The sequence below is a fragment of the Lutra lutra genome, chromosome 3 (genome assembly GCF_902655055.1).
Source record: "Lutra lutra chromosome 3, mLutLut1.2, whole genome shotgun sequence".
NCBI lineage: Eukaryota > Metazoa > Chordata > Mammalia > Carnivora > Mustelidae > Lutra > Lutra lutra.
Genome location: NC_062280.1, coordinates 29015271 through 29042503, shown reverse-complemented (window position 1 = coordinate 29042503; position 27233 = coordinate 29015271). Strand labels below are relative to the sequence as shown.

Here is a 27233-nt window from a genome sequence, read left to right as displayed (position 1 = left end):
GAGAGGGAGATTCAGGTAAGACTACAAAAATTTCGTCAGTGGTCCTACCAGAAGGCCATCCTACAGGGGTGACTGCTCCTGAAATCCACCTGCCGTGCCACCAGACTGTGTGCCCTCGTGACCTGTGAGCCAGACCCTGCTGATCAGAGACCGCAAAAGGGGTAAGCAGAACCCCTCTGTGTTGCAGGGAAATCACAGCTCCTGCCACCCTCCCCTGGATTGTGTCCTTCGAGGCATGGACACAGACCACAGCCACTGATTATCTGGGCTCCTTCACTGGGGCCGCAGGAGGTTTGCAAAGCTCACGAGACCTCTCACCTCACAGAGCGCTAAGAGCTACCATCCATGAGAAAGAAGTCCAGAAGGCTGAACAGGTAGCGACATGAGGTCAGAATGGGAAGGCTCAGGACTGCTAGCTGCTGGGTACATGAAAGTGAAGCCCCCAGGACCAGGACGACAGGAAACGGGTTTACTGCGTGTGGCCTCGCCCTGCCTGTCTACTGAAGAAGTCTGAAGGGTTCTCAAAGTGGCTCCTTTGGACAGGATATGGGGTGCGGGGACCGAGGGGGAGACCTGAGGAGGTAAGGACCTTTGGAGAGACTGCCTCAGTTACAGGCAAAGGACTTTAGGCTAAAATGTGTTTGGTGCGTTTCCCCCTCTAGAGCTGTAACTTCTCACCATACCAAGGTCGAAAACAAACCACACACGGCTCTCTGAAGTTAGAAACCAAACCCTGCTTTATAAGGCTGAGTGGCCATCAGTGGCTTTTCTGCAGAGATAAGAGGTACTGCCAGTGAACCTTCCTCACCTTCTCCCCATTCCCACCACCCCTCCATCCCTCCAGATACCCATCTCTGCAATTCAACCACTTCAAAAAAATACTTTGAGGAAGGGGCTGGGGCTCAGGCTGGCTAGCCAGCCGGCCGGCCGGCCAGTTCCCATGAGGTAGCTAACACCGGTGCTCCTAGGTGGGGGCTAGTGGAGAGAGGCCAGTCATGAGCTCACAGCAGCCAGGAGTGAGTCACCGGTTGACTGGGAGGTGGGCGAAGCAGAGAGTCTCGAGGTCTGCCCAGAGTACTTCATCAGAGGTAACATCTGGGTGGAGAGGCTGGGCTCTTTGCTGGTGTCCTCAAGGTCCTTGGAAGAGCTGGGTTTCCCGGGGAGAGGAGAAAGGCCAGCTTGGGTCTTCTTGGGCTTAGGGATGGTCCCGTCTTCAGAGAGCGGTATGCTTCCCTCGGAGAAGCTGTGTTTCCTGAAACAGGTGGGGAAAGAAATGGGTGAGATGGCTGTGTAGCTGGGACTTTAGCCTGTGATTTGCCTTCAGAGTCCGGACAGGCATTTCCAGCCTTCCGGGGCTACACACCATGACTAGATAGGAGATAGAACCACAAAACACATCTTCTTTATCTGAAGGCGGAGAGCTTGGTGCAAATGTGAACACGTGAGAGGCAGCGGGCACAGCTGAGAGGGGCTGCGTGGGCAGGTGAGCCACACTCCAGCTCAGCTGCGCCGGGCACACGGGGAACCACCAGGCAGAGACGGTGGCCGAGTTCCCACCCCACCCCCAGTGGAGAACGCTGAGCTCATCATCATCTGGGAGGAGAGGAAGAAGAAAATTCCCTGAACTCACAGCCAGCACCCTTGCCTTGCCCAGACAGCACTCACCCTAGCTTGCCAGTCTCGGACTTGGAGAGCGCACTGAGTGCCACGTCACCCTTCGGGATGGTCAGAAGTGATGTTGGGAGAGACCACTAAAAGCAAAGGAAGCAGTGAGGCCAAAAGGGCTAGTCAGGCGGGAGTGCTCAGGGTCCTGGGACTCTCTTCCGGCTCCACCTGAGTGATTGTGGGGCTCGCCTCTTCCCTACCCTTCAGGCATGGGCCCATGTGGGACAAAAATCTCCGTTTTCTCCAGATTTGGACCAGAAGTTGAGGCTACAAAGCACTCTGACCCTTTAAAGAAAGGCACCCAGGGAATCCTGGAGGCCATTATTCCCCTGAAAGGGAAGGGTCTGAAGACACAGACAGGGGAGAAGTGAGAGGGTCTGGACCTACAACCAACCCATGCTGTGCTCTTAAGCTGCAGGGCTGAGGCTGCTGACTGGAGGTGCCCCCTGGCCCCACAATGGCGTCACTCACCACTGGAACAGAATCCGAGACGGCCCCTGTGTGGAACCCTTTGTAGCACCAACTGCGAAGCAGATCTACTCCTAGAACAAGATGAGCAGGGGTGGGACTTAAGAGGGTGCAATCAATTGGTGGACTCTTCTTGTCAGGGAGGCCCATTTCTTGGCCTACTAGGATTTAATTGCTCACTACACATGGCCTCCTGTGGGCAGGGAGGATCCATTACCTTTGAGCTTGTTGCCATGGTACTTCTGTTCCCACTGGGTGGTGAGAATGTTGAAATATCGTGGCTGCTCAAAAAAGCGGAGATAGCGAGAGGAGATTCGAGAAGGAAAAATACGTTCAAATTGCCCACGGCGAGAAAACTCATCCTCCATCTCAACCAGAATCCGCACGTCATCGGGCGTCAGGATGTCCAGCACAGACGCATAGAAGTCCTAAGGCCCAAGGAATGGAGAGGAAGAGAATGGAACAGGAGGTCGCGGGGGAGGGTATGCGGGAACGCCGCTCTGAGGTTCTAAGGCTGCAGGACTCCCAAGGCAACGCCGAGGCTGACTAGTGGGGCAGCTCGGGACCCCGTCTGTTCCCAGGCCTACGGCGTTCTGCTGTCTGGAGAAGATACTCCAGAGCACAGAGGTTTTAAGAGGTTTGCTGGATGGAGTCAAGATCAGAATCTAGCAACAGACTCGGCAGCTGCCTTCGGACTACTACTCTCATCGACTCTAAGAACACAGCGAGCTCCCCTGGGGCTCAGTGCACCTCAAGGGAAGAAACCCAAAGGGTCGGCAGCTCAGACAACAGGGGATGGTTACGAAAGCATCGGGTGAGGAGCAGTGGTTGGCCACGTGGTAAAGGCCGTCAACTCTCTCCCGGAAACACACACAGGCCAGCAGATCCCTGCACGCCAAGGGACCCTGAAGCTGGGTTAGGAAACCCTGTCTTGGAGAGAGGGAAAACTGCTTGCCTTGGGTTCCCAAATGTCTCACCAGGGAAATTTTCTGTTGGCACTTGGGGATGGAGGGAAATCTCCTACCTGATCAGGAATTTTCTGGGTCAGATAATAGGCTTTCTTCATCTTCTGTGCAGTGAAATGCTCCGGGGCCACTCGACACTTATCCCTGGGGGAGCTGGGCAGGCTAATGCGGTGGATGGAAGAGAAACAAATGGTAAGGTCAGCAGCTTTGCATCCTGAGGACACGTGGAAAGAGCGTCCCTCTCAGGACCCTTAGCATAGCTGGGGGAGGAAGACAACTCTTGGCTGGGGTCAGGGGACTCACTGGGGCACCAAGTTTAAGTGGTTTGTTGGAGGGAGTCACCCCCTTCTCGAGAGAAGACAAAGACGCTGGGACAGACAACACCCGTTGCTTGTGTAGATGGGACAGCGATGCACTCTATGCAGTAGCCTGAGCACCGAAGAGCAAGCAGCACGGGGTAACTACAAGAGTTCAAGGCACCCTCATGGGCTGGTAAGAAAAGAGGAGCCAGGAAGGACCGCTGCGTGCGTGAGTTCGGTCGGATTTGGTGGGCAGCCCCTCGATACCCAGCTCGGCACTGGCTGTGCGACCCGGGCACACTCCAAGACTCCCTGCCCTGCTTCCCCAGCCCTGGCACCACCACTACTGCGCAGAGACGCGAAGATGGCCTCCACAGAGCCCACAGAGCAGCGGCTGTCAAGTGAGAGCCACAGCCAGAGCCACACCGGAGTCCACGAGACACGGTGGGGAAAGCAAGTGTTGTTCCCAGCAAATTGGGACTGGAATCCCAGCTCTCCCACTCTGTAGCAGAATAACCATGGGTGGGCTGCCTAATCCCAGGGATTTCCAGTCTCTGCATCTGTCAGCTGAGGACACGGATACCAGCTGCGTGGGCTGAGGTGGAGAGGAGTTACAGGTTTTCTCCTGACACACAGCAAGGTCCCAACCAAGTATCAGCTCCCTCCCCTCAAGAGTGGTTCCAAGAGGAGCTGGCTTCACGCAGATGCCCCCTGCAGCTAGGCTCTCGTGGGTGGGTGAGGTCCCAGCGGGGAGATCTGACTGAGGGGGGGTGTCAGGACGAAGAAAGCCCATGAGCAGAGGAGGGGAGGGACATTACGGAGGAACAATCAGAAGCCACGCCCATTTCATCGAGGAGACTCCATTCACCGATCCTTCAACTCTGGGCTTCTGCGAGCGGCTGCCTGGTCAGAGCACAGGAGCCAGGAAGGGGAGGAGAGGGAGGGACGCCTGGGAAAAGGAGGCCGCGGCCTCGTGTGTCCCTGTGAGGAGTTTAAAGCTGATTCTCCAGGCCCTGTGGAGATTCCTGAGCCAGGAGCGATAAAACCAGCCATACTTTTCAGGGGCACTGATGTGGGAAGAGGTGCGCGGGAAGACTTTGGGGGCAGAGTGTGCAGCACGGGAGACCGAGCAGGAAGGGGCACTCGGGCTCTGCTCCTTCCCAGAGTCCCCAGGGGGCTACTCGTGAACCACGGGGCCGAGCACGGAGGCTGACCTGGCGCTGGAGCTGCAGGGGCTGCCGGAGCTGGACATGACGTCCTCTGCATTGGGTAGGACGAAGCCTGCCAGGTTCAGAAGGTCCCGGATCATCTGGCCTTTGATGCTGATGTCCAGCGGGGAGCTGGAGTGGAGGCTTCAGGGAAAGGGTACAAGGGGCAGCAGAATAGCTTCCAGCCATGCGCCTGAGTCAGCGCTAGCCCGTGGATACCTTGCCTCCCCGACCCCTGAGCACTGTCACGGGGGACTTGCTGCCCCACAGAGAGTGATCACCTCACTCGGGGTGGTTCCCGACTACGGCCTTTGTTTGCCGGGGGAAAGCACATGGTAGGGATCAAGTTGAAGAGAGCAACTTCTTGAGAAAATGGCTTAGAATGAGTGAAGGAGTGAAAAACAGATCACGAAGGGAAAACACAAAATCTACTGCAGGAAAGGTCTTCCCGAAGTCAGCAAGACCAGAACGGAAAGAGGATTGTGAGGACACAGGCAGGGCTGTGCTCCGAGTGCCCCAAGAACCCACCTACCTCGGGGAGATGTTGACTTCCAGGACCCAGGGCTTGAGGTTTTCATCCAGCATGATGTCAAAACCGAAGAGCTCGTGGCAGCTGTAGGGCCGTCGCACGTACATCTTCAGCAGGCTGGTCACGTAGGGCTCCGACCTGGTCACAGAGAAGACCACGTCTTAAGCCCAGCTCCTCCCGCGGGGCCCTCGCTATAGCTGCCCAGAGACGAGAGAACAGAAGAACCCCAGGAAAAGCAGTTCCCTAGGGAAGCCTCTGATCTGGAGCCAGATTCTGGAGAGGAAGTTCAGTAAAAGGGCAGAATTCTAGCCACTCCTTCCTATTTCTGGTCCTCAGAAACTGACGCCCAGTGTGGTCAGCGTCTGGGGCACAGCCGTGTGCAGGCCCGTGAAAAAAGGGGAGGCCATGGAAGGCCCCACACCCAGGGTAGCAGCGTGACTCACGAGATGATGGTTTTGACAACAACATCCTTTATCTTCTCCCAGATGGCGTCACTATTGACTCCCTTCTGGCTCAGGTAGTTCCACAAAGCCTTCAGTGCCCTGCAAGGCGGGGGTGGGGTGGGGGGGTGGGGTTATATTCTATGAATGGGTGATGACGAAAAGAGAAAGAAAAAGGAGTAAGAGGTCCAAAGGCGCTCTCTCCATGTCTCTTTTGAGATTTTCAATTCAGAAAGAGAGGAGCTTGGATGGAAACAGACCAATTCTGAATTGCCCAGTGTTTATATGACCTTTGGGTTTTACATCATTGACCTCATTGACCATGCCCCTGAGCCTCCCCAAAGCCCAGAACCCTGTGTTCCCCTAGGCCTCCGCCTGACGGGGACGCAGCCTGGGTACCATTTGTGGCCCTGGCAGGCTGTTTCATCCGCATTGGCCTGGTACTCAGCATTCTTTTTATTGACACTGTAGTTGGTCAGGTGCATGAACTTGTTGCCAAGGCTCTTCATGGAAGGGGAATACCTAGAAGTGAGGAGAAAGGCAGAGGTAAGATAGGGAGACAGCAGGTGGACAGAGGTCCAAACGTTTCCCCAAATCCCAAGGCAGTAAAGGACAAGTAAATAGATCTTTCCAGATGCATAAGAGCCTGAGAAGTATGTCTGTTGGCAAGGTTTCTAGAACACCACAGCTCCTTTATCTTGAGCAGCTCACAGAACTCAGGAAAAGTTTACTTATGTTTACTCATTTCTCATATAAGAAGATGACAAAAGATCCGGCCGAGCGCAAGAGAAGCACAGGGCAAGGCGCGTGGGACTGATCGCCTTCGTCCCACCTCAGTCCTGCAAGGAGGACACAGCCCACAGTCACTGAGGTAGAGAACCTTCTCGTTTCCTCTTCCCCACGTGACAATGCGATTTATAATAAGAAACTTACATGCATGTCCCTGTCCCTGGTTCCTGGCACAGAGTTTCTAAATCCCTTATAAATTCCTCAGTGATAAGAGCACCATCAGACCATCTTTTGGTCTTTGATCCCAGTTCCTGACACACAGCTCCTGAAACCCTTGTAATTTCCTGGGCAATAGGAGCGTCTTGTGTTCTAATGAGGCAACTTTGGGTGGGTTCCTGGATAGGGTCTGATTACCAGACAGACCAACCCATGATTAGAAGCTTGGAATTTTCGGCCCTGCCCCCTCTCCCCGCTTAAGAGGGAGAAGGGCTAAAAAGAGAATCAATCATGCCTACGTGATGAAGCCTCCCTAAAATCCCCAAATACAAGGTGCGTGTTCTGGGCGGGGGATCCTGTGGGATGTGCTGGGAGTAGGGACCAGAGAGGGCCAGGGAGCGGGGCACCCCTTGTCACACACGCCGCCCTGTGCCTTGTCTCCTCTGACACCTCACCTGGTCTCTTCTCTCTGGCTCTTAGCCTGTAACCGAACTTTACCATCTGCTATGATGAGCTGCTCTGACAAATTAATGGAAGCTGAGAAGGGGGTTCCGGGAACCTCTGACTTCCAGCTGACCGTAAGAAGCACAGGCACCTGGACTGGTGACCAGCGTCTGAAGCAGGAGGAAGGGGCAACCTCGTGACGCGGAGCCCCAAGCTGGGGGCTCAGACTCTGGTGGGGTGTGTGTGTGGGGGGGGGTGGCCAGTGTCAGACAGGAGTTAAAATGCAGGCTACCCAGCTGACGTTGCAAAGAACTGCCTCCTGTGGGGAAAAGTCCCACGCATTTGGTGACCAGAAGTGGCAGAAGTGTTCAGTGTGATAGGAGACACACAAGAGGAAAGGAAGATTGGGTTTTCCAGATACACCTACTTCTCCTTTGCCCACAAAATGTGTTGTTTTTCAGCCCGGCATCCTCCAGTTCCCCTCATTCTCAGGAAAACAAGTCCCCAGAGCTGTCAGGGTGAGGCCTCAGCACGACCACGTACTTGCAACTGGCAAAGCGGACAAGTCCGTCGGAAAAGAGGTAAATCCGCAGAGGATCGTAGGAGGTGACGTAAACATAGATTCGCAGGTCGAACTTGCTGCCACTGATGAGGTAGGGTTTGTGTAGATACCTAAACAGGGAATGGCCAGCTTCAGGGATGTGACCGATGAGATGGGGCTCAATACGTAAAACAGCAGAAGCCAGCGAGCAGTCCCCAAAGTAAAGACCTTAAAACCGCTGGCTGAAGGAGGTCGATGGCTGGGAGAACAAAGGGCAGGGAAACGCTATAAAAAGGGACCCTCTGGGCTGGGGAGGTGGGAAAATGAGGAGTAGGGCGTGAGCTGGTGACAAGCTCACCTCTGTACCAGGAGGGGCCTTCGCTTGGGGAGCTGACTCCACTTGTGAATGACCTGGATGCCAATGCCTCGGGCTGACGCTGGCTAGAAGGCAAGCGGAAGGGAGAGGAGATTTGCTGCCGGCCCAATACTCCATTGCTCCCACTCTCGGACCTCGGCCCGCTGCCTGCCGCCATCCACTCACCGGTTTAACAATCCACTTCTGGCGGCTGCTGCTCTCCCAGGCTTTGCGCAGGAGCTTGGCGTCCTGGGGCAGGATGAAGGACTGGGGGAAGAAACTGAACTCCTTCTTGCCAAAGCGGCTCTGCATGCGAGACAGGTTCCGCCACAGCCGGTCCTTTCGCCCGATCTGGAAGGAACCTGGGAAGTGGTTCAGCTACAGAAGGGACAAAGTGGGAGAGCAGGGAGAGGGCCTGGGTAAGGCCAGGAGGAAGACAGCAAGACTCACAGGGTCCTTTCAACTTCCTTAGCAACACACTGAGCTCTCAATCCACTTCTACCGTCACCACCTGATGATAAGTACTCCTCCGCAGAGCACTCACCAAAAGATGATTAAAACACAAACAAAAAACACCAAAATGTAGTGCCCCCAAGGGGTAGATAGCTCATGAACAACCAGAGAACAGTGATTAAGTCAGACAAGATATTTCCTGTAAGTGTCTACTGCCGTAACGGCCTGTAGGGCAAAGACAGGAAAGCACCTGGCCTTCATTAAGTCTGGGGCAAGGGACTCCTCTGTCACAACAGGAGACCAGAGTCCTCTTTGTGCACACCCAACTTGGAGGACTGGAGGCAATGCACAGCAGTCACAGCAGAGACAGGAGTCACAGAAACAGATGCCGCAGCTCAAGCCACATTGGAGAAGGAAGTGTTTTGGGGGGCTGCAGCTCCTCGGGGCACTGCAGTGCAGCGCACTGTGCTGCTGGACAGCCATAGACCCGCGAGGGCCCCGCTGCCCGCTCCTCCCGTACCACCTCTGCTCTGTGCATGGTCCTGGCTTCTCCGTGGTCACCCTCCTCTTTCCCCCTGCCCATACCAACCTCCTCCTGCCGGGTCCGAAGTCCAAGAGAGGGACTCCCCAGAAAGGACCCCTACCTTCTGATGCTCCCGAATAGATCGGAAACTAGGAGACTTCATGTGGTGACCCCAGCAGCCCAGCCAGTCGTCATTTCCTACAGGAGGCACATCAGGGAGTCAGTCCCGCTAGCAGCTCAGTCCTTGGGGCCAAGAGGCTCAGAGGCCCTAGACACACTGTTGGGCCCGGGCACAGCTCCCAGACCCAGTTTTCTAAGAGCCGCTGTGGAGCTGTCCTACGTGAGACCCTGGGGTCAGGAACATAACAATGGCTCTCTGTCTTCTAACTTCGAGGACCAGGCTCCGGTCCGGAGAGACTTCAGAGCTATGTCTTCCCATGAGGTGGGAAATCCAGGCCAGGGTCCCCGCAGAGCAGGAGGTACGCAGGGCTCTCCCCCAACCCTGAGGCCATCTGACAGGGCAGGGGACAAGCTCACAGTAAGGCCGGTGACTCACTCTTGCTGATTTTGAAGTGGGACCGTCCAATGGTCTGCTTGACAATGTTGGGGGTCACAGTGCTCATCTTCCACCGGAGCAGCTTCCTCTGCTCCCAGGGAAGTTTCTCCACTGGGGAAAGGGATGGGGGGGGGGTGAGGGTGAAGGAGACCAGGAGAGTCAGGGTTAGAAGTGGAAAGGTGGTGCCGCTGCCCAGCCTGCACTAGGGAGACGAGTCACTAAGAAGTGTTCTGGGCCAGAGTTTCAAAGGAGCACCCTTGGCAGGAAGAGGGGGGCCGCAGCAGTTGAGGGACATGGACTGGAGGGAGGTTGGCAGGAATGAAGCATGAGATGATGCAGCTGACAAGAGTCAGCTGAGGGACAGACATGGAAAAGTTCCGAGTATCAGGCTGGTGAACCAGGCGGGGAACTGAGCACCAGAAAGGTCATTCTGGAAAGCCCCTTTCACCCCCCTGCCCACTCCTCCCAACTTGGCTAGCACCCTTCTCCTGGGGGCACTTTGGGGCTCAGACCCTTGGCTAGGGTTACCTCTCTCGTCCCGGGTGCCAAAATAGATGGTAGGGGGCACGTTGGGAAAGAGGCTGTAGACAAGGGCTGGCCGGACAACTTTCTCACTGGAGAGGGGTTTGGTCAGAATTTCCGCGCAGCTCCTACGATGCAAAACAGACGTGTGGTAGAGAAAGGGGAGGACACGCCCCCGAAGTGCTGTCACTGTGTCCTTTCCTCAGGGGTGCGGTCTTTTGCACTGGGATTCCGCAAAGACAAGTACTCAGTAAGTGTTCTGCAACTACGAATCTACACGGTGCCAGAGCTAACACCGGTACATGTCACATAAAGGCCAGACCTTCCCATACTCCCTTCTGTGACACAGCTCCAACATTTCCCCTGACAAGCCATGGGCAGGGAAAGCCCTGGAAAGAGTGCTTCTGAGAGCAGGTATGAAACACTTGAACAAAGAGGAGTAAGTGAGGAGAGAAAACGATATGGATAATGAAAAAGAAAGAAGAGCAGAAAAGACCTAAGAAGAAGTATAGAGAGTTTTAAAAAGATAAAGGGGAAAAAGCAACAGAAAGGAAAGAAATAGGGATACTTCTAACTCATTTTATATTTAGGCTAATCTGAAGATGTGCAGATGATGAAGGCTGCTCGCCATTTTGTAAATGATCTGGGACATCAGTGTGATAATGCAGGTCTGGGAATCTGGAGCAGTGGGCCGCTGGGGTCCAACCGTTGCTCCCACCATGGCGTAGCCAAGGCGATCTCAAGGGATCTCTAAAAACTGAACACCTCAGCTATCGGGTACAGGAGAGACCCAGACCATGTCTTTAAATAGCAGTTATCACTCTCTCTGCTGAGCTGACATGACCCACAAAGATTACTATTTAAGACTAATCTTTAGCTTATAAAGAGCCATTCTACCTGTTATTTTGCAGCACAACAGAAATGGGCACTAGTACGGAAAACACTTCGGTTGTTTGAAATCTTTAAGATTATTTCAAAATGTTACTGGGTCCAGTTAAATACTAATTCTCAGCTAAATAGTTCCAATGAATTCAACTCTCAATTCCTCATTTCCAAAATATTTTATTTCAAAGCTTTTTAATTTATGGAGTATTAGAATTTAAGACTGCTGAAAATCAAGGAGAAGGAGTTAAGGCTTAGAAATAAGACAAGACAGGAATGTAAAATGGTAAAGCCACTCTGGAAAAGTTTTGGCGGTTTCTTAAAAAAACTAAACAAGTGGGGCGCTTGGGTGGCTCAGTCGGTGAACTAGGTCATGAGCTCAGGGTTGTGAGATCCAGCCCCGAGTCGAACTCCGCACTAGATTCTTTCCTCCTCCCTCCCCCTCTGCTCACCCCTCATGCTCACTCTCTCAAATAAATAAAATCTTTAAGAAACACAACAATTAAACACGCAACTACCATACGACCCAGCAACTGCACTCCTGGACACTGAGCTCAGAGGGACAAAGATTATGTTCACACAAAAATATGTACATCTCAGAACTGTGTCTGATAGTGGGGCACACTTATGATGTAAGGTGGCAATGACCCTTGTGGGGTGGCCAAATATTATGTTTCTCCATTAACTCCTAATTAATTTTCTAAGCACTGCTTGAAATCCTTTTCTTTTTACTTGGAACAATTTCTTAGAAACTAACGACCAAACTGCAGTCTAAGAAACACTGTACTATTTTTAAGCCCGAACAATAAAATATGCTTCTAGTCCCTTCCATTGGTCCTTATTTGAAAACTAAAGTCCCAAATGCCAAAATCTGGTAAAAATGAGTTACAGTTAACATGGCCATTCATGACTTTATAATCTTCTGTTTTTTAAAGATTTATTGTCTTTATTTGAGAGAAAGAGAGAGTGCACAGGTGAGCAAGCAGGGGAGGGGGTGGAGGCGGGGAGCAATGAGGGGAGCCGTGAGGGGAAGAATCTTCGACAGACTCCCTGCTGAGTGCAGAGACCATAATCAGAGCTGAAACCCAGAGTCGGATGCTCAACTGACTGAGCCATCCAAGCACCCCTCTCTTTATAATCTTAAAGAGACAGCAAATAAGCCTGTACCAACAATCGACACAACACTCACCGGGAGATCACCGCTACCGACTCGCTGGTGGACACGGCACTGAACGAGGAGCACTCTGAGTCTCCTGGAGGGGACAGAGCAGAGACGTTCCACTGGCAGAGGCTGCTACACAAACCCACCACGCCCAGGCTGTGCTTCCTTGGGCATCCCGGCTCAGCCTTCCCGCGGAGCCACGAGCACCAACATGCAGCCTCGAACAGCCTTCTGTGAGCTTAGCAGTAGCACAGAGGAAAGAAGACTGGTGGACTGCAGGGCTAGTGAACCAATTTCCCAGAAGCCACTGCCACCCTCGGACCCATAAGGCAAACGATTACTGCAGGTGATAAAGTGAGTCAAGGACCCAGCATACAACTGTCAGCCCTTCTCTCGAGGGTGGTGACCACTTCCCAGCTGGGAGGGGAGAGGGCCCCTTACTTACCCTCTTCCTCTTCATTCTCATCATGGCTACAGCAGTCCTCCAAACCATCGACTAGCTCTTCTTCTAGATCTTCAGCCTCACCTAGGTCTAGCTGCACGTCTGCAGGTGAACTATAAGAAAGAATCATGCCCCAGCCCAACCTCCGTAAGGGAGGTCACAGCTAGATTCTCATCGCTTCATCACTTCCCAGTGTTCGTCTCCTCCCCACTCGATGACTTGCTGTCTCTTGTCCAGATCTCACAACTCATTTTTCTGGCCCTCAGAGTTTCAGTCTAGCCATAGTTCCTCAACCCTACAGCCCCTGTTGTACAGAGAGGCACTCCATCTCCCATCTTCTCCCTCATAGCACATCAGTGCAAAGTTCTGCATACAAAACACCATCAATGAATGTCTGGTAATTGACTTCAAAGGCCCCTAGACCTCGGAATTCTGCACAAGGCCTTGGTGGACCAAGGTTCCAGAGAAGTAACAAGGCACAAGAGAAGGAGCCAAGTTTGTGTATGCCCTAACTCTGAAATGGCTACCAAACAAGGAATGACAGAGAGTCTGGTTTGGCATGGAATTAAGTAGAGAATTTGCAGGCCCCAATATTTGGCATTATCTCTTCCTGATTATAACCTGAAGCAGGGCTGCCAAACTCTCTCTAAAGGACTAGATAGTGAATCTTTCCAGTTTTGCGGGCCATTCAGTTTGCTGCAACTACTCAATCCTACCATCGGGACATGAAAGTAGCCACAGACGGCAGTAAACGAATGGGTGAGGCTGCGTTTCAATAAAACTTTATTTATAAAAGCCCGCAGCAGGTAAGATTTGGCCCACATGCTGGTCTAGTTTGCCAACCTCTGCCCTAAATTGGAAACCAAAATGCCAGGGCAGCCAAAAAAATAAAACCACTTTCAGAGATGCAGGGTTAGGGTCACCAAATTATGGTGTATATAGTCCACTGCTCTAAAGGCATCGAAAACTTTCTCTAACTTACCTGCTATCCCTAGTAGGGGAGTCCGGGCCCCTGGCTTCCTTAGGCCCCTCCTTCCCAAGCTGGCCCAGATGGATGGAAGAGAGGCGGGTGGCCACATCGGCTACACCAAGGGGCTGAGGGGGAGAAGGCAGGATGGGAGTTTTGTCTTCTCCAAGTGCTGGGGGGTCAATCGCAGATCCACAGGCAGGGCTGTGGCTGAGCGAACTGGCATGTGAGGCAAGGAGGTGAATGCTGATGCGTTTGGTACAGAAGACGGTACTGTCCAACTCCAAGGTGTCCGAGGTGCTAGGGAGGGCCTGCTTGTTCGCTCCAGCATCCTCCTGAGGGAACTGCTGGCCAACCATGGGAGACTTCCACTGCCGGTTCCTGGTGAGGAGATCACACTGCAAGCTGGGGCTCATGAAACAAGCCTGTTCAAACTGGCCGCCTGGCCTTGGCGTCTTCTCAAAGCCTCTTGCAGTCAACTTCCTCACAGCCTCAGTGAACCGAACCTCCTTAGCCAGAGCCTGAGAAACAAAGCCACCATCCAGGCCACAGGGGGGCAGCTCTGTTCTGGTGGCTAAGTGACTCCGGGTGTACGGGGCAGAGGCCACGCTGGTGGTCAAAGTGTCTAAAGAGCTAGGGGCAGACAGGGTGCCAGGGGCGGGGGCCTCACCAAGGACAGTGCCATCGCTCTTGGGCACCTTATGTTCCACAGGCTGGAGTACACAGTCCCCGGTGCCCCCCGAATGATGCCAGGGGACAAGATGGATCATGGGGGAGGATACTGGCTTCAGGCCCTCTGGGGCCTTCGATAAAGGCACTTTAGTGCTATTTGGCCGCATGAAGGAGTTGTTATTCAGCGTGGGCTTGTAGGCAGAGGGGGCGGCGAGCGGAGACGGGATCTTCCCTGAGATGGCAGAGGCCAGGCTCTTCCCTGAAGGGTTTTCCCCGGCCGCTCCCAGTGAGAGGTATGGATCTGTGGATGAGGACGCCATGGGCTGGGCCATGGGGGAGAACGTGAAAGAAGGGGCCTTATTGGCAGTGAGTCTGATGGGGAGGCTCTTCTGAGGGAGAGAGAGAGGTCTTCTTTCCGGCAGGCCTGAGCGCAGGCAGAAGGACTCCAGCTGCTGGTAAGGTTTGTGCCTGTAGCTGGCGCGGCGGTACAGCAGGGTCCCGCTGAACAGGTCCGGGAGGGAGGGCAGGTAACAGGAGCTGCTGGGGCTCGCAAGGACGGCTGAGCGCCCTGAGCTACATAAAGCACTGGGGCAGAAGAAATAGGCTGGCTGCGGCGGAACACCCAAGGGGCCAGGGCCCAAGCCTGCTGACAGTGTCCCCACGTGCTTCCTCTCCAGCTTCCAGATTGGCTTCACCTGCTGATGGGCCTGAGCCCAGCCTCTGCCCTCAGAGGGTCTCTCTGGTGGCCGGGTGGGCACGGAGCCTGAGGGGCCTCTCTGCTTGAAGCTGTTTCCCCGGCGGAGGCCAATACTGTAGTGCTCGGTTCCTGCTGAGGCCATGAGGGGCACCCATCATGGCCACATGGCCTCGTGGCCAGACTCGGAACAGGTGCCACGCACCTCCAGTAGTCGCAGCTGCATCCTCACCATCTATCCACCTGGAGGGAGGAGAATCCATTGGGGATGTTACTGTCCCGGGAGGACAAAGCGTGGGCTACAGGGGTCCTTAGTGAAGCAACAGAGCCCCACCTCCGTTTCCCAGGGGGAACCAGCCGTAGCTGTCATTTAGGACCCAGAGAGGACACTGGACTCCTACGGGGTCTGCAGGGGTCTTCCGCCTGCCCTCAAGCAATCAGGGCCAGCTCTGTCAAGGACTGGGACTTTATAGCTCCACCAAGCAGTCTGCTCACGTTTTCCCGCTCCCTCGGAGCCCTCAGCTCTCTCTCCAGGGAAAACTACATCTATCTCACCACCCGTGACTTCTCTGAGTGGCTTCCTTCCTCTCCTAAGCCCAGTGGGGCTCGGAATAAGGCAAGTCTGGGGGTGGCAGAGAAACCAGCCAATATCTTCCTCCTCCCCATCCAATTCTGAAAGCTCAGGGGTCACTTGAGAAACCTATTTTACATCTACTCGTCCCTGACCAATTCTCAGCAGCCCCTAGTGTGGTCTGCTTTTCACGGCTAGGTGTGACAAGATGAGATACAAGCAGATAATTCCCCTTACTGACCTCCGGAGTTCACTCGGAAGCTGAGACCGTGACTTCACCTCTTTAATCGTCTCGCTATAAGCTATACAGACTTAGAGCCCATCCCATGTGTCACTGGGAAAAAGAAGAAACAAAATGGAACTGGACACCAACATTGTTTTTTCTTAAAGTGACCTTATTTACGGCAGCCATGGTTGGACAGGAAAGTTTAGGGGGTAGAAAACAGGGGAAGGAGGAGGAGAGCTTGCTTTATCCCAAGCCCCCAGGTGTCAGTTGGGCTAATCTTGGCGGGGGGAGGGGGCGGGGGGGGGGGTAGGCGGCAGAGAGCAGGGAGGGAGGGCCTGTCTCAGGCCCTCATTCGATGTTTCCTCTATGGCAAAACCAGCCAGTTAATTCTGAGTTCCAAACAGTCGTTAGGCATGGTCACTTACTTTCTAAATCAAAGTCACAAAATAATCTCCAGTTTTCACAAATGACAGCATCCAGAGGGGGAAAAACAAGACTCTTCTATAAGAAGTCACTCATCTGGGATAATTCTGAATGGAATCCTGGCATCCTTTCCAAGGAAGTGTTTTTGCAGTGGCTAGAGGGAAAGAATTAGCAGAGAATTTTTTTGTTCAAGTTACTTTAAAATACAAACTTCAACGGGGAGAGGACCTCGTATTCTGATAAGAGACTAATGGCCAAGGAAGATCCATGACTCCTGCCTCCACCTGTAGGAACTGTTGGTGTTGTCTACAAACACAAAGCCTACAGAAGCCACATGACGTCACTCTCTTTTTGGGCAAAGGCTGACTTATGTGGATTCTTTCTCAAGGAGAGAGGACAAGAACCATGACTCATGACTGCCAACATTCCATCTCAGAGTGGGCTAAAAACAGCCTAAGTTCTAAAACTAGATTTTGATGCCTGTAACCTCAAATTAAGGAGACAGAAAATGGACCTCCACCGAGTCTAAACCACGGAAATACGGTGCAGGGGCTAATTACACTCCGTGCATTTATGACAGCGAAGCAGACACAAGGGAAGAGTCAAAGTCTGCCAGGGACTTTACCAGACCGCGTGTGTGTGTTGTGTATACTCAACAGATTCAGTCCCAACTCACGTCATCCTCTTCCAGGAATCCATGCCTTGCCCTACCCGTGCAGGCCAACAGACACACCAAAGTGACGGGAGAGAAGGGCCAAGGAAATAGAACTGCACTGGTCGGCTTGAAAAATACCCATTTTGTGGTTCCTCATGCGCATCCTGCTACCTCAGACCTCAGGCCTTTGTAAGTGCTCCTCCCTGGAGTCCTTTCCTTCTCTTTGACCAGACTTGAAAAGTACTCAACTTGAATACCCCCTTCTCTAGGGAGCCTTCCCAGACTCTCCACTTTGAAGGGGGTGCCTCAGCCGCGTGCCGGCCACTGTCGCTGTTTCTACGACCCCGAATTTGAATAATGTACCACTTGTCTGACCAGGAGCCACACGCGCATTTTCCACTAGCTCGTGTCCCCTGCAGCATCTGGAACACAGTACGCGCTCAGTATTCTGTTGAATGAATAAACTGCAAAAGTTCAGTAAATGAAGGGGACACACACTGGCAGTGATCAACACTGATCTGGGCACCTAATAAATGCCAGGTGCTGTGCTAGGCACTTTACCTCTGTTCTCTTATGCAATCCTCACAAAAACCTTACACTCGATTTACTGACAATGAATCCGAGAATCAGAAAAGCGAAATAACTCTTCTATAATTAAACAACCAATAATGAGTGGTGCCAAGACTAAAACTCGAGTTTGTCTGACTCCACATGCCTCTTAAACAGGAAGGAAACATGCTCAGTCCCTGTCCCCTCAAATCACCCTTCGGTTTCAGGGACAAGACAGAGCTCAGATTGGAACCACTCTCCCAGTTCATACTGAGGCCCTGGGGGGTGAAGCTTGTAAGAGCATGCGTTCTCCCACCCCACCCCCTGCCACGAGTACTGCACACCACCCCGGGGCCAAGTGAACAGAACCCTCCACTCCTCCCTTCTGCACACACCAGGAGGCATCTGCCTCTCTGCGTTATAGCACACGAATCTCCAGGGCCAGGAATACTGAATGCGAGTGGCCTGGCATCTGGCTAACTTGACTGCTAATCCAGATGAGGAAGAGGGAAGCCAAGAATACGCTCCCACCCTCTTCAGAGGCTGCAAGTGGCCCGCTCCCAGGTAGAGTGCAAAGCTGGCCAGCTGGGCAAGCGCCAGAGAGAGTCAAAGGGACTCTTCTCTCTCTAGTGCGATTCCAGATCTTTTATGTCTTTGCAGTGGCTGTTCCCCACACTTTGTTTCCTCTCACAGTCCCCGTGATGTGTAGGATGGCAGCTTAGAAAAGAGCCACCTGTCTTCCTAAGGAAGCATTATCTGGACACAGGGGCCAAGCAGATGAGAAGACGGTTCAATAGAAGTCTCTTTCCGGGAAAGGGCCCCATTGAAAGTAAACGATGGCCAGGGTTGGCTAAGATGACTGTCAGGAAATGCCAAGCAAAACAAGTCTGTCACGTCAGATAATCTGCACGGACTAGATTCGAGAACATGAGGTAAACAGTATCACTCCTAACAGTACCACATACAAATGTTCTGACCTGGTATCACAGTTCCTGCCTCAGAAGTACTGTCTGGTTTAGATGAGGAAATGGTTGCTAAAAGCAGCCCTCTTCCTTCTCTTTACAGAGATTCTTGATGAAATCAAAACCCCATGTGGAAGGGAAGCAGGGACCTGGCCAGAGAATTCAGGCAACCCAGGTCCCAGGACCCTCTTACTGCTGCCACAGGCCACCTTTTCCAAGACAGGGCCGTTAATAGCATTGCCATTCAGGTGCCAAGGAAGGACCCCATCTTCTTATAGGAATGAGGAGTGACAAACTTGGAAAAGTCCTAGGTGGTCCAAGATATAAGAAGTAGAGGAAGTGAGAAATAGTTGCAAAATACAACACCCTGAGAATTGTGGTTTCTGCCATAAAGTCAGACTCTAGACAGGCAAACACTGTCTGGCAGCCAGTCCCCACAGAGAGCATACTCTCAGAAGGCTATTCTTCCCGGAGGCCACAAAGCCTGTCCCCTGGGCTCCTGACACAATGCCTGGGAGATCCTTCCCTCCACCTCCCTCAAGTTTCTAAGTGCACTGTGGTGACACACACTTGATGTGTCTGTGTGTGTACCTACAGTTCTCACAGATGGCCTGCCCATCTCAAAGGAAACATTTTAGGATGAGACATCAAAGACAAGAGAAGAAGGAAAGGCATTTATATACATAGGAAGCCTCACACACAGGCTACTAATGGAAGCCTTGCTTTAAAAAATACCCAACTGAAGCAAACCTAAACTTAGAGTAATTGGTGATTATATAAATTAAAGGATTTACAGATCCCATTATTTTCATTCAATTTTCATACACTTCTAAACCACATATATCCCCTACTTAAAAATAACCAAAGGCACTCATACTTACTCTCTGACTAAACCTAAAGGATCCACCATCAGTCGACCCTCCAATCGACAGCTTGTGAGGGACTTACTTGAGGAGTCAACACACTGACCTCACCTGGAAAAAAGGATTTTGAACAATCTAACACATTTCACAGAGCTATTAATCTTCTATCTTTCTTGCTCCTACACATTATCTCTGGGGAATAAGAGGACTTAAGGGCTGAAGAGGGGATACAAACACTATTCTATTGTCCGCAGAGTGCGAGTTTAGAAGCCTGTTTCTGGGGGCGCCTGCGTGGCTCAGTCGGTTAAGTGTCTGCCTTCATCTGCCTTCAGCTCGGGTCATGATCCCAGGGTCCTGGGATAGAGCCCTGCATCGGGCTCCCTGCTCGGCGGGAAGCCTGCTGCTCCCTCCCCTCTGCCTGCTGCTCCCCCTGCTTGTGCACTCTCTCTCTGACAAATAAACAAATAAATCTAAAAAAAAAAAAACAAAAGAAGTCTGTTTCTGGTTAAGTTCCTTAATCAAAGTCCAAACAGGAAAATGCCCAGCTGAAAAGAAAGGTTAGTTTAGGGCAGAGCAGCTTAGGAGAAGGTTCTTGGGAACGAGAGTCTCTCTGAAACAGCTCTCAGAACATTCAAATATGTTTATGCCAAAACAAAATCTTGGGGCGCCTGGGTGGCTCCGTCAGGTAAGCATCTGACTCTTGATTTCAGCTCAGGTCTTGATCTTGGGGTCATGAGTTGAAACTCTGTGCTGGGCTCCATGCTGGGAGCCCAAACTAAAATAATTTTAAAAATTAAAATAATTAATAATTTAAATAATTAAATAATTATAAAAATTAAAATAATTTTTTAAAAATACCAAAGATCTGGAAGAATTTACGCCAAACTATTATGGCAGATACCTTGGGGAGACGGGTGAGAGGAGGATGGGGCAGGGGTGGGGGAACAGTTCTCTAGTTTGCTTGTTTAGTCTTTCAAAACAAACAAACAACAAACAACCACATGACATTTGTGTGCAGTATTCTGAGAGTCTCCAGGGCACTACTGCTCCTTTCGGCCCTGCTGGACCAGTAGTCACCACCCCTTCATAACTCAAGTCTGAGCTCTGATGAACAGTGAATTCATTCAGTGCTAAAACCACACAGCTGGAATGTTTGGGAAAAGAAAAGAAAGGAAGTATCATAACCTCCTGCGGGGTAGTGGTGAAATCAAATTAGAGAATTCACATACAGCACAGCACATGGTCCACACTAAACAGTCAAGGGATGGCAGTGATCATGCTCGTTACGACTGGCATCAAATGCTCTTTCTCCCCTCAGCCCTCTTCTCAAGCTACCAAGAAGAAGGGTGGGGAGGGGGACGCACCTGGAGAAGGCAACAAGTATTCCACTGCAAAATTTCAGCCAGTACATATAGTGTTCTTTTAATAAAAAGACACAGTAGTCTTGTCATCTGGAAACTTCTGTGAAATTTATTATATTACCAGTAATTGGGTTCTTCAGTGGCAGGTCTGACTTGGCACTAAAAAAACAACTGAAAAGTGCTTTGGGATATACTCAAAGAAAACCCTTGCTTCTGGCTCTTACAGTTTTTATATAACTAGATGGCTGGGATTTCCAAAAACACTGGGAGAAAAGTTAAAAAGCGATTGTTACTCACCTACTGCCTGGACCCTGATCACTACATACTATTTGTCAATAAAAGAAACCAAGTAACTAGAGCTCCTTGGAGAACAGCTGGAGCAGGAAAAGTATCAGATGAACCTGACTGTCTCTTATGCTGCAAAAACTGAGGAAATTCTCAAATTTTGATAGAGACATATCATAAGATCATAGAAATAGTTCACGTAACAGTTAACAGTAAAACACTAGATGTTTTCCCTCTAAGACTGAGAACAAGGCAAGGATGCCTACTCTCCTCATTTCTATTCAACATTGCACTGGCAATTCTAGCCAGTCCAACAAGGCAAGAAAAAGAAATTAAATGCATGCAGATTATAAAGGAAGAAGTGAAACTATACTTACTTGCCAGAGACATCATCTTGTACATAGATAATCCCAAGAAATCTACAAAAAAACTACTAAAATAAGCAAGTTTAGCAAGATTGTAGGATACAAGATCAAGATACAAAAACTGATTTATTTTCATACACTAACAAGTAAAAACTGAAATTAAAAAAGTACACTGAAAACTACAAAACACTCCCAAGAGAAATTAAAAAGTTAAATAAATGGAGCGATATAACATGTTCATGAATTAGAAGACTCAATATTGTTAAGATGGCAAATTCTTCCCAAACTGACCTATGGAGTAAACACAATTCCTATCAAAATCCCAGCAGGCTTTTCTGGAGAAACTAATAAGCTGATCCTAAAATTTATATGAAATGGAAAAGACCTAGACCAGCCAAAAACAATTTTGGAAAAAAAAAAAAAAAAGAACAAAACTGAACTTACACTACCTGATTTCAAAATTTAGTATAAAGCTATAGTAATCAAGATAATATGGTATTTGCATAAGAATAGACATATAGATCAACAGAACCAAACAGAGTCTAAAAATAGACCCTTCCATTTATGGTGAATTAATTCACAATAAGGTTGCCTATGCAACTTAATGAGGAAAAGGATAACCTTTAACAAATGATGTTGGAATAAGTGGCTATTTGTGTATAAAAAAATGAACTCGGACTCTTACCTTATACAATAAATTAACTCAAACTGGATCAGAGAGCTAAATATAAGAACTAAAACTATAAAACTTCAGGCAGAAAACATAGGAGAAAATGTTACTGGCTTTGGGCAATTGAAAATTTTTAAGAGAAAATGTGCTAACAGTCCAGCTGTTGGGGAGCCTGGGTGGCTCAGTTGTTAAGCGTCTGCCTTCAGCTCAGGTCATGATCCCAGGGTCCTGGGACCTAGTCCCACATCAGGACTAGAGCAAGGAGCGTGCTTCTCCCTCTCCCACTCCCCCTGCTTGTGTTCCCTCTCTTGCTGTCTCTCTCAAATAAATAAAATCTTAAAAAAAATAGTCCAGCTATTAACTGGATTATATCAATGAAGAATTTAGAAAAACACTACTGAGAGAATGAAAAGAAAAATCTACAAACTGGGAGAAAATATTTGCAATTATAATGGACTTGTATCCAAAATATGCTATGAACTCTCAGAACTCAAGAAGATGAAAACCAACCCAATTAAAAAAATATTTAAATAGGCAATTTTGAAGATAGCCAAAACATCTGAATAAATATTTCACTAAATAAATACATAGGTGACTAATAAGCACAAGAAAAGATGATGAATATCTTCAGTCATTAGGAAAATGACAATTAAAACCACAATAAGATACCCACTAGAATGGCTATAACCAACATGGACTGATAACAGTGTTGACCACAATATGGAGAAATTGGAATCTTCCTACATTGCTGATGGGAATATACAATGATACAATGATACAGCCACTTTGAAAACCATTATGAGTTTTGGGTGCCTGGGTGGCTCAGTGCGTTAAGCCTCTGCCTTCAGCTTAGGTCATGATCTCAGGGTCCTGGGATCAAGCCCCACATCAGGCTCTCTGCTCAGCAGGGAGCCTGCTTCCCCCATCCCCTCCTGCCTCTCTGCCTACTTGTGATCTGTCTCTCTCTCTCTGTTAAATAAATAAATAAAATCTTTTAAAAAAAAATTATGAGTTTTGTAAAAACTAACATATAATGACCCAACGATTCCACTCTCAAGTATCTACCAAAGAAAAATCAAAGCATTATGTCCAAACACTTACACACGAATATTCATAGCAGCATTTTTCTTAATAGGCAAAGACTAGAAATAATCCAAATGTCCATCAACTGGTAATAATAACAATAAACAAAATATGATATAGCCATTTAATGGAATGTTACTCAGCAATAAAAGGCAACAACCTAGATTAACCTCAAAAACATTCTGCTAAGAAAAAGAGGCCAGACACAAAAGACTATATATTGTAGGATTCTACTTTTATAAAATTTCTAAAAAAGACAAAATTATAGGGATAGAAAGTAGATCAGTGGTTGCCTGAGGCTGAGGGTGGGAACAAGGAATGACTATAATTGGGAATGAGGGAATTTAATGAGGGTGATGAAAGTGTTCTAGAAGCAGATGGTGGGGGCACCTGGGTGGTGCCCCTCGATGGTTAAGAGTCTGTCTTTGGCTCAGGTCATGATCTCAGGGTCTTGGGATCAAGCCCCTCATCGGGCTCTCCACTCAGTGGGGAATCTCCCTCTCCTTGTCACTCTCTCTGCATGCTCTTGCTCGCTCTCTCTCTCTCTAATAAATAAGTAAAATCTTAAAAATAAATAAATAAATAAATAAATAAATTAAATAAAATAAAAAATGAAACCAGATGGTGGTGATGGTTGCACAAACTTACAAACTTACTAAAAGTGATTGAGCTCTACTTTTACAGTAAAGGAATCAATTGCATGGTATGTAAATTATACCTCAATGAAGTCATTAAAGGTGGAAGAGGAAAAAAGGATTTAAAGGGCCTAAAGAGGCTCCCTCTAATCAAATCTGGGACAACCTGAGCAGCAAAATAAATGAGTATCAGACTACGTAAAGCAAGAATCCATGAATCCACAGTGATATAAATAAATAAAAGAATGAATGAATGAATGGGGGAGAAGGAACAACGCTCCCTCACAAAAGAACTCCAACGGATAAGAACAGAAAATCACCACTGACAACCACCATGGTAATAACTGCTTCAGGCAAAACTCATCAGTGGATCCTAAAATTGGTGGGTGAAAGATTACTGGGAAATGGGATCATTCTATTGTCTCAAAATACCTCTCCACAGATATTTATTAATTACAAAAGGGAAAAAAGAAACAACTTGGGGTGTTTGGGTGGCCCACTCTGTTGAGCCTTGCGCTGTTGGTTTTGTTTTGGATGGTGATCTCAGGGTCATGAGATCAAGCTCCACGTTGGCTCCATGTTCAGCATGGAGTCTGCTTAGTTTCTCTCTCCCTCTCCCCACTCCCAGCCATGTGTACCCTCTCTCACATAAATAAATAAATACATCTTGAAAAAAAAAACCCCAAACCCATAACTTTACAGTGGAGAAACCAGGCAGACATAACCATAATCAAGTGATCAAAGTTCCCATCATCAGGAAGAGCACAAATTGGCACTATGCCCTTCATGACAGGACTCACTGAAGGACTCGTCATCACATCTGTGATTTCCTGACCTAAATGCACCACCTGAATACAAAGGGAAATATCAGACAACACCAAGTTGAAGGTCATTCTACAGAATAACTAGTCTGTACTCTCCAACAGTGTCAAGCTCATGAAAGACAAAGGCTGAGGAACTATTCCACTTACAGGAGGCAAAAACGACAAGACAACCAAATGCAGTTGTGCTGCTAAAAAAACAGGACAGTGACAGGACAACTGACAACGTCCAAATAAGGTAGATCTGATAACAACATTACAGTATATGGTATTATATCAACATTAGTTTCCTGATTTTGATCAATATACTGTGTCGATTTAAGAGAATATCATTGTTTTAGAAAACAGGAAGTTTTTAGGAAATATTCAGATACGAAGGGGTTTCATGACTGCAAGCTACTGGCAAACATTTCAAAAAACAATTTGTATTTCACTTATGAACACTAAAGCAAGTGTGATAAAATAGTAACATTTGATAAACTTGGGTAAAAAGTAAATAGGGGGCATCTGGGTGGCTTAGTCGTTGAGTGTCTGCCTTTGGCTCAGGTCACGGTCCTGGGGTCCTGGGATCGAGTCCCGCATCGGGTGCCCACCTCGGCAGGGAATCTGCTTCTCCCACTCCTACTTTCCCTGCTTGTGTTCCCCCTCTCTCTCTGTCCGGCAAATAAATAAATAAATAAATAAATAAATTTTTTAAAAAGTAAATAGGAATTCTTCGTATTATTTTTGCAGCTTTTTTGCAAGTCTGAAATCATTTCAAAATAAAAGTTAAGGGAAAAAAAGTTTATTACAACTTTTAAAGGGAAGTTTGGTTTTCCTCAGACTAGGGGGCAGGCAGTACACAATTACCTTCAATTCTTTGAAAGAAGACTGGCAGGAATGGATTTTACGAGGGAGTGATTCCCCCCAGTGAAGCAGGACTCACTCCTCCACTCCATTACCTGAAGCCGGCTTGAGTGGGGATCCACCTGCCATCACCAAGGTTCAAGAACTAAGGTCACCTGCCTTATGAAGGGCATCCCCAGGACATCAGTCTTCCCAGTGTAGTCACCTTACTATGAGCCAGCCACCCAGCACACTCTGCTCTAATCGGCCCCTGAAGTGACAAACTCTGGCTTAAGGGGAGTTTGAGGGAGAAGGCAAACACCAGAGCCTGACAGCTGATGTTCAACAGCACTTTCCCTGGGGCCCATCAGCGCACAGTTTTCAGGGATATCTTGGTTTTTTTTTAGGGGAGAAGTGATGTTTAAACCGGATTCTATGTGAAAAATCTCACTGCCCAACAAAACACAAGTCCTTGTCTTGCCTTTAACCTAGAAAGCAGTTACTGCTGCCACCATCTGGGAAACAGAAACCGAGAGGCTGAGACAAGGACTGGCTAGACTCAGGGGATCACAGGGACAAAATGGGAAACTCAAGAGTTTCTATGATTCAAGAAGGGAACATGCTTCCTCTTAATCTCCTTGAAATTAGATGAGAATGTCAGATTTTAATAAAGTCATGCTAAGGACAATGGGAGCAGGGCTGAGATAAGAAGGCATCAATCACATCCCTCACTTAATTGATTCACTTTTAAAGCCAATTAACCTTACAGAGTCAGGGGCAGTAAATAAGCTGCACCTGCGCAAAGACTTCAGTTAAAAAAAACATTTGCAGGCAGAAGGGTCTGAGTCCCTGGAACAGGCGTTCATACAACACCCAAACTCCCACCATGCCCTGGGTAATGATTTCACCCCGACCTCCAATCTTCACTCCTACTCACCCAATCCATTCACAAGTCTTTCCGGCCTCAAGTATATGTGCCTGGAGCCATCTATTGCCCTTCCACCATTATTCCCTTAGTCCACACCACTATCCCCTCTCACCTGCTGGTTTTCCCTGCTTCTAACTCCTAACACCTTCTTTACAATCAATTCTCCAGACTGTGGTCGAGGTGCTCTTCTTAGAATGTACTTAAAGCTATCCGGTGGCTCCATGGCCCACATGATCTGACTCCCCCCCCCCCCCTCTCTCTCCGAACTTATGCAAGTCACTCTTCCTCCTCAGCAGGCCTGTTCCCACCTGTGCTCCAGGGGCCTTGTTGTTCCCTCTGAAACACTCAGTTCCCTCACTCAGGAATCAGCAACCACCACCAGCCCAAAGAGCCTGTCAATACCAATACTGCCCCACCCCGGATCAGTCCCTATCCCATTACCTTATTCTAATCTGTTTCACTCTTCTACTAGCTGAAATTACTCAATGTTAATATTTCCTTATAACTGCTAAAGAAATGGTGGACGAATAAATGAGAACTGATTTTTTTTTTTTTTAATAAAGGATACCAATGGGGTATGAGAGCTAAGCATGTATACCTTTTCGATCATTTTAATTTCTGGCTATATAAATGAATCACTGAGTCAAAAACCCTGTTCATTATTTTTAAAGTAGAAACTTCAACTATTTCTGCATTCCTTTGTTGTGCATTTATCTTCTCTTCCAGCATGAAAGCTCTTTGAGAACTGGGACCTTGTTTACACAGTCTACGCCCAGCCCTGGAAATGTAATCAGGGCTCATGAAATATTTGCCGAATACACACAGGCGTCTACAGAGGTAAAACCCAGCACGGCCACTGCGGGCCCTCTGCAGATGAATCAGCTTCTTTTTTCCCACCACCGTCTCCTTGCTGCTACTTCTCTCCTCAGTGCAGGAACTCAGCCACAACCACACCAGCTACTTCAGGGCAACCTTTTCCTCCCCATGGTGCCCCCTCCAAAGTCCTCCATGGCTCCCGTTTTATCCTCCCCCACGATGTCCAACCAATCTGCTCTCGCTGTTTCAACCATTATCCGCAGAAGCTCCACTCTTCAGACCCGACCTCTCTCAAGCTTCATGTCCTCGTCACCAACTGTCTTGGCCACCTTTTCCACATGCATATCCAATATCTTCAAGCCTGTCACACCAGCTCTGCACACTTGACCCTCCATTTCTTTCAGTGGAAGCTTCTTTCTCTCAGTTGCCTAAGAGGAACACTTAAGCCACTTCTGACTTCTTC

At 49.2% G+C, this 27233-nt stretch overlaps 1 protein-coding gene across 4 annotated transcripts in view; it reads right to left on the bottom strand.

Annotated features, from left to right (window-relative positions):
* Window positions 1–714: 714 nt before the first annotated feature.
* TTLL4 (tubulin tyrosine ligase like 4) overlaps window positions 715–27233 on the bottom strand; it is a 34237-nt gene continuing 7718 nt past the window's right edge. For 2 of the 4 annotated variants that reach the window (XM_047721187.1, XM_047721190.1), the window contains exons 2-20: window positions 15955–16106; window positions 13382–14975; window positions 12403–12512; window positions 11985–12048; window positions 9920–10041; window positions 9392–9502; window positions 8957–9033; window positions 8046–8237; window positions 7863–7945; window positions 7507–7635; window positions 5974–6096; window positions 5578–5676; window positions 5138–5272; window positions 4612–4749; window positions 3158–3260; window positions 2351–2561; window positions 2137–2207; window positions 1666–1751; window positions 715–1252 (exon numbers count right to left, since the gene is read on the bottom strand). In XM_047721187.1, coding sequence (XP_047577143.1) covers window positions 994–1252; window positions 1666–1751; window positions 2137–2207; window positions 2351–2561; window positions 3158–3260; window positions 4612–4749; window positions 5138–5272; window positions 5578–5676; window positions 5974–6096; window positions 7507–7635; window positions 7863–7945; window positions 8046–8237; window positions 8957–9033; window positions 9392–9502; window positions 9920–10041; window positions 11985–12048; window positions 12403–12512; window positions 13382–14877 — 3609 coding nt within the window. In that variant the 5' untranslated portion in view covers window positions 14878–14975; window positions 15955–16106 and the 3' untranslated portion in view covers window positions 715–993. Of the gene's footprint in view, window positions 1253–1665; window positions 1752–2136; window positions 2208–2350; window positions 2562–3157; window positions 3261–4611; window positions 4750–5137; window positions 5273–5577; window positions 5677–5973; window positions 6097–7506; window positions 7636–7862; window positions 7946–8045; window positions 8238–8956; window positions 9034–9391; window positions 9503–9919; window positions 10042–11984; window positions 12049–12402; window positions 12513–13381; window positions 14976–15544; window positions 15638–15954; window positions 16107–27233 lie in introns of all 4 variants that reach the window. The other 2 variants (XM_047721189.1, XM_047721188.1) reach the window with 2 other exon arrangements.